At 38.1% G+C, this 9,032-nt stretch overlaps 1 protein-coding gene across 1 annotated transcript; it reads left to right on the top strand.

Moving 5' to 3' along the window:
• The first annotated feature begins 630 nt into the window (after positions 1 to 630).
• On the top strand, positions 631 to 5,349 carry LOC108365563 (uncharacterized). The gene is made up of 2 exons (XM_017619616.1): positions 631 to 805; positions 3,141 to 5,349. Exons 1-2 carry the CDS (start codon positions 631 to 633, stop codon positions 5,042 to 5,044), a joined length of 2,079 nt encoding a protein of 692 aa, XP_017475105.1. The 3' UTR covers positions 5,045 to 5,349.
• The last annotated feature ends 3,683 nt before the right edge of the window (positions 5,350 to 9,032 follow it).

The following is a 9,032-nucleotide window of genomic DNA, read 5'->3' as shown; positions in this document are numbered from 1 at the left end:
GCTGTGACGGGTGGGACATCCAATAAGCATTTTTTGAACGCTTATAACTTCTCACCATAAATGTATTTTTCCAAGAACTTACTACCATTGCAAAGCTCATGAAATTCTTTTTGGATAATTATTTTTTGCATTGCCACCTTTAGTAGATGAGAAATAGTTAGTTAATTTACTGGGTGTAATAGAACAGAGACAACGCGACCTAAAAGATCTTTTGTATCTCTATAAAGGAGTCCCTAACCCAATGTGGCCAAGATACCTTCGGCTTTCCTTATGAATCCTAAAAGGGGCTTGGTAGACGAATTCCTTATAACAAAGGGTTCGACCAACGAAGATTTAAAGTAAATCAGTCTTTGTCTGGCTAAAGCCGGACAGTTACAGAGAATACGCTCCGAAGTTTCATCGGCCTCGAGGCAGAGCCGGCATTCCTGCTCTGTGATCGCCCCTATTCGGTGTAAGTGGAACCGCAATTGGTTGTGACCAGTCAGATACCCAGAAAGTAAGCTGATGTCAATTCTGTTTTTTAGGACGATGTCGTTCCTGTTAAAGGGGTAGCCGAATAGCCTGGCCTGTCTAAGACCTCCCACCGCTCCCCAGTACTTACTGCGTTCTGAGTGTACCCACTCAGTGATTATGGCTCTCGAAGAGGACCAACTGAGACCACAGAATGGTTCAGGTCCCGAAAAGGCAGTAAGCGATCCTTCACGTGCCAACTCATCAGCGATCTCGTTGCCTTCGATTCCAGAATGGCCTGATGAGAAATGGCTAGATGAGAAATGCCTTGAGAACTTGTTGCAAACATATTACAGTATATTATGTATGCATTTATAACAATAAAATAGAGAAGATAATGAAAAATAAATGGATAAGAATCTATTTCTAAAGATTTATTCTACCTGCTTTACTGTTTTTACAGATTTAAACACAATTTATGTATTTTTTTTTATCTGAGGTGTCGTCTTCGCTGGAATGGCCCATATATTACTCGTATTATTTTTAGTCCAAATAGGCTCAGATGTTTGTCAAATGGAGAGTTATAAATTTAAAATGGACAAAATAAGTTATTTAATTTATTTCGATATATTAAACCATATCTTGCATGTGCATATTTCGGTGCTTTTCCAAATTGTATTGTTGTAAACGTGCACAATACAACAATACAATTTCCAAGTTCACCGGAATATGCATTTGCAAGACCATATGATAATACATAAGGGCTATTCGCGATTCGGTGCATAAGAGCTGACAAATTTATGCAATTGCAGAAATATGCCATGGATTGTGAGCCACCTTTATTAAACTGTCATGGTAAAGCTTTTGCAAAACAATTTTTGTGCAACAGCTTTGGTTTTGTTTATGAATGCAATGCATAGCATTTTTATGCAATGGATTTTCGGTATTGCAAATTTGCCAAGCCATGACAAATGCAAATGCGCGCATTTTGTTTGTGTATTGCAAATAATTTGCAATACAAATTTGCAATGCAATGATGCTAGGCCATTTGCACCGGATCGCGAATAGCCCTATAATAATAATATCGTCGATGTTTTTGCACCGACCACCGACCAGTTGCAAAATCGCATAAATCGTCATTGTGACAAAATTTAGATTTGGTAATCCTGAACTCCAGGCATCAAGATTTATGCATAACAATCGTAAAATCGTTATTAAAACAACAGATTTGTAAAATAATAGCTAGAGTAAATACCGCCTATCAAGGCAATGCCTTCCGCTCTCCTGTAAAATTTGAGAGATAGGCGGTTTTGCAATTGATCGATGGGCGGTTTTGCAAAAACATCGACGATATACATTAAAAATATACAAGTAGTACTGATGCATGAAAATTTGGCCAACTAACTTCTGACAAGCCGATAGTTGTATAAACAGGTGGACAAAGGGGGTTTGTTTTTTCTTTACAATAATATTGGAACTACAAAATAGTAATATTTTCAAAACTTGCAATCGCTTGCATGTTTTTTAAATCTTCGGTGGAAAAGTTTTTCCTGAAAAAAATAATCTTTCCTAAAAAACGAGATGTAACTTAAAGTAAATAATCTTTAATTCCCCTTTTCGCTTGCAAATGTAATATAGAAAAACCAGTAAGAGCAAATAAAAGTAGCTGAAAGTAAATGAGAAATTAGTAATTAGTAAAGAAATTACTATATTTTTTTCGAAATTTTTTTATGAAAAGTTTTCTGACTTTTGTAACGTTATACGTCAAAAGTACCCAGCTTTTCGGAATAATTCTCTGGTTTTAGTATCACCGACATATTTTACTGTAAATATCAGTGGTGTTTTTGTTTATGTCAGAAATTTGATTTAATTTGCATTAAAATTGAGTTCTGAACCATAGTGTGATTGCAGGTTTCAAGAAGTTTGTTGACAAAACAGCTAATAAGAAAAATTGTGTTTAACTTTTTTGTTTCATCAAATGGTTAACAATATACTTACAATACGGATACATCGCTTAGTGAATAAATGGATTTAAATTACACAATTAAATACGCATTACATGTAATATAATAAAATACAGGGCGGCAAATGAAAAGCATGGCGCTTGGATGATGAATGCCGGCCCTGATAAGCATACATGTAGACACGTGATATGTATGTGAGTAAAAAAGTACTTTATCATTAAGTTTCATTATTGCTGTTTATCATAATGTTACATGTTGCATATGTTGACGCAATCAGATGGAAATAAGTATTACTTTGCAAAAATTTGATCCTTTCCATTCTCGGAATAAAAATTTTGGTTTTAAAGAAGAAAACTTGCTGGTTGAATCTGTTTTGTGGATCAACATCAATTTTAACATTGCACGCGTCTCATTAGGTGTCAATAACTTCTTAAGAAGCAATCGCTTTCAAACATTTACTAAAGAATTTGTGGACAATTTTATATGCATGTAAAAACATAATTAGATTATTAAAAAACTGAACTATAGTGTTGAATATTATTGTTTTTTACAGTGCAAATCTCCATACAAGCGCGAATGTTTTACATGTGTATCTGCATCAACATTGACGAGCTAGAAAAAAATTTAATTCCCTGCAAATTGTAACTAAGATGAACTTACACAGAAAACAAAATGTATTTCTATATTACAATTTGTTACTAATTTCATATTTTCCACTGCCATCAGATGCTCAGTATCAATACCACAATTCTTTTGAAAATAGAATACGGCAGACTTTGACAACGATTTGTGCAGAAATAAAGTGTAGTCCTTCACACGGAGAATCATATCTAATGTGTAAAGGTGCGAGAATTCCCTATACTTCACAACTACTAATGCCTCAACTTTCGAGCAAAAATATTCCGAATATTATATATGGGTTGAGAGTAAACGATATACTATTTTTCGACGCAAACGAGCAAATAAATACTGACGACCGACCTCGAAAAAGGAATCACAGTCAAAAACAAAACAGATACATTTTTGCTGACTTCAGCTTACCCAAATATGCTACCACATATCTCCAAAGTATCGGAATGATGTCGGCCCACTCTGCATATGGAGTGTCATCAGCGTCCGGGGTACCAAATGACCTTCAATTTCCGTTGGCTTTGACATCCTTATACAATAAGTTGAAATACAACAATGGGAACATAAAGCCAGGAGGTAACTACCCAGATAACCATGCGGGTATTAGAGATATACCATTCATAAACCTGAGTCCACCGTCACCGACATTTTCATTTGAGCTATCAAAAAGTCATACTTTCGATTCTAAAAATTCGGAGTCAAAACCTAATTTCATTCCGGACAAATATTTAGATCTTTCGTCTAGTGCATCGCCAGTCCCTTTGCCAAAATTATTTAATTCAATAAATAATTCCATTGAATCAGCAGTACCTAGATATATACAGGAAGTATCAGCAACAAAATTCAATACACAGAATTCAGATATACACAGAAAAATACCCAAAGAACTGTTGCAAGTTGTTGATACAAATGTATTTAAAATGCCCATTACGGAGTTGACTTCCCATAAGTTGAGTTATTTTCAGTCTTCGCCGTCATCGAGTAGTAAAGATCAATTATCTGCTGAGTCACATACATCGCCTTACGCAGATGACCCGGTCATGCAACAATTTTATAACTCAATGTATAACCGACCAGTAGTGACAACACGAACTCCCGATATATTTTCTGAAGTTGCCAATTGCGCTCATCAGCTATTATCCAATCAAATTAGACACATAGGATCAAAACTCTATTTACAACGTCCTCCGTATGCATGCACATCAGGAAAATATGCAAGGGAGAGCAAGTATAACGAATTTAGCAATGAACCAAAATCGGTGCTAGTAGCACCATCAAATAAATATAGTAAAACCTGTCCACCAGAACCGCGGCTGCCGTTACCTTGCATTATTGTAACAATACCCTGCTATAATCCAACTATGCCATGCAGGCCATGCAACGAGAACTTTGTTAATCAAAACCCATATATGAGTAAGCCAGAAATTCAGGAGTATGTTGGTTTACCTTATCCTTCAAGTAACTTATTGCGGCCAAGGCTATTTCCACATTTTGGTTTTATTCCACTTTTAGGTGGGCTACTAGGTTCACCACGAACGTTAAAACCTGCATTGCATGTCACCCACGAAACATTTCATAATACGCATCCTGTCTTAGGGTCGACGCCATCTGGCTCGATGCCTCTTACATGCAAAGAATCATCAATGGATACTTCAAATATTTTGAGCCGGTTACGTTATGGCGTGAATGTTGTATCGCAACTGGAAGAATATCCAGCAACATTATTTCAGACGAATTCGTCAACTCAGCGTCCTTCAGAAATGGTGGTATCAACATCGCTTAAACCGATTGAGGTTATGCGAGAATCTAAAGAAGAGGCCACTACTTCGCACCTACCGCAGAATGAAATTCTTACAGCACCGATGTCTACAGAAGCACCAAAAGAGGATAATTTACAACCCCAATCACAATCTGATGCCGTTGCAGAGGAGTCGACCAAAAAAATTTTAACTATGATAGAAAAAGCTCGTCAACTGCAAATAAGGCACAGGCTTGATTGAAAACTTTAATAAAATCAATTTAGATTCATGATTTACGCTGACGACAGACAATAAATTTTGCATTTAAATTTTTCACACACATTGGCTGTCAAAAATCATCCAAACGTAACGTAAGCTGCATTCAATTTGAGAAGCAATTCCATTGCCAGAATGCCTTCTTCAAGAAAACAATGTAACTAACTAGCTTCTGAAGATAATTTCTCATTGCTAATTCCATTGTAGATTAACCTTTTAACATTCAGAAGCATAGTAATTTTGTTCACGAAATTCGCGCGCCAATGCCTAACAGGTGATAAATTTACTTGAAAAATAGTAGCTTTACGTGTAGAATAGTACTACATGTGCATTTTTATACATTATACTTACATATTTAATATAAAGAATTTACAATGTGTAGTGATATTTTCACTTAACTCATTATAGTTTTTCGTATTTTGAAACATTTCGCACTTTTTGTACCCCTAATAATAACAATAATTCTAGATTGGCACTTACACAATGTGTTAGTGTTTGGTCGAGCTTCTTCTCCAATTTGTGGCGTGCGCCATGATGTTGTCACACAAAGGGGAAGGACCTACAGTTTTACGCCGGCTCCGAACGGCGATTGTACTTTAATGAGAAGCTGTTTCTCGTGGCAGAATATACTCCGAGGTTTGCCATTGCCTGCGGAGGGGCAACCGCTATTAGAAAAAAAATTGTTTGTTTTTTATTTTCCGGAAAGAAAGCAAACAGTTTTAAATGAACGAACGGTATACATCATGATTCAATAATAGAAAGATTTTATAATAAAACAGTCTTCTCGCTCCCACACATAAAACATTCTCCTTTACTTGCGCAGAATATTGCTCACTCTACAGTTTCTAGTTATATTAGTAGTAAAACCAATAATTCTTCATACTAAATGTTCGTTGGCATCACTTTCGTTTGCGTAATTTTCTGGAAGACGTCTAGAATAGCGACCGTGTAGCTATAAATACATAACCAAAAATGCGGATTTGTAGCGCTTTTTACGCTGATTGCAACGATACCAACTTTATTTGGCGCAGGTAAAAAATAAAGAACATATAAGGGGTCACGTATTGTGCCTAGAAATATGTTTCACATAATTATAAGCAAAGTGGTACATATTTTTAGGCTCTGTTTTCTGCATAAAAATCCGCAGTTTAAATTGCATCTCACTCGAATCAAATCGAATTTCAGTCGACCACGGATGCTGTGATTCGGGCCCAGTTTTATGTATAGATTTTGACAATAAGCACCACCGAGGCGAAAATTCAGCTGCTCTGGTAACGCCACCTTTTATGAATCCGGCTTGCTTTATCCTTTACGAGTGAAAACTATATATGTATTAATGTTTCTTTTAAAGAAATCTACCAACCTCTACCATTTTTGGTATGTAAAATCGAAGTCCGTACGCTGGCTTGAACTAGGGCTCTGCGAAATGGTGGCGCGCACAGCTAGCCACTACACCACAGCGGCCGCCGATACCCCTAAATATCACATAAATTACATAATACACATATTTTCCCGAATATTTCGTTCAATACTTCTTTTGAAATACAGTAAAATTCACAAAAGCCATTTCACTATTAACTGCCTTCTTCTTCTTATTTGGCGCTGTAGTCGCCTAAGCGATTTTGGCCGAGTTCAACAAAGTACGCCAGTCGTTTATTTTCTGTGCCAACCGACGCCAATTGGAAATGCCAAGTGAAGTCAAGTCCTTCTCCACCTGGTATTTCCATCGCAGGGGGGCCTTTCTCACGAATACTCCGCCGCCTCATCGGATGTTGTCATTGTCCATGCTTCTGCGCCATATACCAGCATGGGCATGATGAGTGACTTATAGAGTGAGGTTTCGTCGATAGAGGACTTTCCTCCTGAATTGATTACACAGTCCAAAGTAGCACTTGTTAACAAGAGTGATTCTGCGTTGGATTTCCATGCTGACATTGTTATTGGTGTTATTACTGTTTCACAAGTAAACGAAATTCTCTACTTTCTCGAAATTATAACTGCCAACAGTGACGTGGGTGCCATGGCGCGAATGTGCTGACTGTTTGTTTGATGACAGGAGATACTTCGTCTTGTCCTCGTTTACCACCAGACCTATTCGCTTTGCTTCCTTATCAAACCTGGAAGAGGCAGAACGGACTTCGCGGTTTGTGTTACCGATGATATCGATGTCATCGGCGAAAGCCAGCAATTGCACGCTCTTGTAGTAAATGGTCTCTGAGCGGTTCAGTACTGCAGCTCTTTTTATCTTCTCCAACATCAGATTGAAGAAGGTACATGAAAGGGAGTCGCCCTGTCTAAAACCCCGTTGGTGGCGATGCAAAATTCAGACATAGCGGCGTATAGGAAACTCCTTTTAGTGCTGTCGGAAACGGGATTAAAGTCGACAAATAGGTGGTGAGTGTCGAACCTTTTCTCGCGGGGCTTTTCCAAGATTTGTGAATGCCTGGTCTATGGTGGATTTTCCAGGCCTAAAGCTGCACTGATAAGGCCCAATCAGTTCATTGACGGGGAGCTTCAGTCTTTCGCTCTCGATAAGACCTTGTAATATATGCTTAGAAGGCTGATCCGGCGGTAGTTGGCGCGAATGGCGGGGTCGTCTTTTTGTGGATTGAGCAGAGCACACTTAGATTTCAGTCGTCGAGCATGCATTCATCTGACCATATTCTGCATAAGAGTTGATGCATGCACCTTATGCTGGCAGGCTGTCAGCTCCTTCAGCTTTGTTGTTTTTCAAGCGCGTTATTGCTATTCGTATCTCGTCATAGTCAGGCGGAGGAAAATCGACTCCGTCATCGTCGACTGGGGCTCGGCTCTTCTTCTCCACAACTTTCCGTACTGCTACCATTCAGTATGATGGAAAAGTGTTCCCTCCATAATTTAAGTACGTTCTGAACATCGGTAACTAGGTCGGAATTGTTGTTGTGAAACCTTCCGTAAGTCGCCTAACTCTCTGGTAAAATTTTCGGGCATTCTTCTTGTCGGCCAGCATTTCAAGCTCTTCGCACTCACGTATTTCGGCCTTTCTCTTCTTATTGCGGAAAATGCGTCTCGCTTCCCTCTTCAGATCCCTATATCGGTCCCGCATAGCGCGCATTGCTCCCGCTCGCAGCGTGGCCCTGTAGGCGGCATCTTTTTTCTCTGCAGCTTCCTGACACTCCTCATCGTACCAGTTGTTCTTTCGGGCTCACTGAAATCCCACTACTTCTTCGGCGGCGGTACTTAATGAGCGGGAGATGTGGTTCCACTCAGTGTTGCCGCGCCCGAAAAATAAAGTTTAACAAAATCTTTCAAAAAATTTAACAAATCCCGTTAAAATTAAGCAACTTATTTAACGGGTCTTATTAAAACGAAAATGCTTGGAGTTACTGCTTGTTTCATCCTGAGCTTGGTTAATTGGTTATAGAAATAAAAACTAAGCAAGTCAGTAAGTACGGGCTCTCAAAGGCTGAGTTTTGTGTCAAAAGTAAGAATTTCAAATGAATATTTAAACGGCACTTAAGTTTGATTGTGGATTGTTGTTTAAATGCCATTTAGCTTTCGTTGGGTTTCAGATCAACTTTGTTTAAATATGCCAAACAATTGCCAGCACTGCTGCTTATTCCTTTAAATTGTTGTTGCATTTGCTTGTTTGCTTACATTTTCCGCTGAACAGCTGATTGTTTTAAGTGGGATTTGGTGGGATTGATTAAACAACCTACCAATCAATCTTGGTTGTTTGGTATAAACACAGGGTTGCATATTTCATATTTAAATAGCAAAATTGGCCATTTAAGTGCAGACTAAATGTATGATCTGAAAATGAATACTGGAAATTAATCAACAATCTCTACTTAAGTAGGCTATTTGAAATTGCGCCTAACAGTTGCTAAATTTGAAAACTATTACACATTCTTTCAACACATACTCCTATAATAGCCCTGTAGGGAAAACACGAACTAGTGAACCAAATTTCTGGTTCAGTACTAGTTCTTTT

The sequence above is a fragment of the Rhagoletis zephyria genome, unplaced genomic scaffold (genome assembly GCF_001687245.7).
Source record: "Rhagoletis zephyria isolate East Lansing unplaced genomic scaffold, Rhagoletis_zephyria_1.1 Rzeph_scaffold_01911, whole genome shotgun sequence".
NCBI lineage: Eukaryota > Metazoa > Arthropoda > Insecta > Diptera > Tephritidae > Rhagoletis > Rhagoletis zephyria.
Note: the sequence above shows the minus strand (reverse complement) of the source record. Positions and strands in the feature narration are given on the sequence as shown.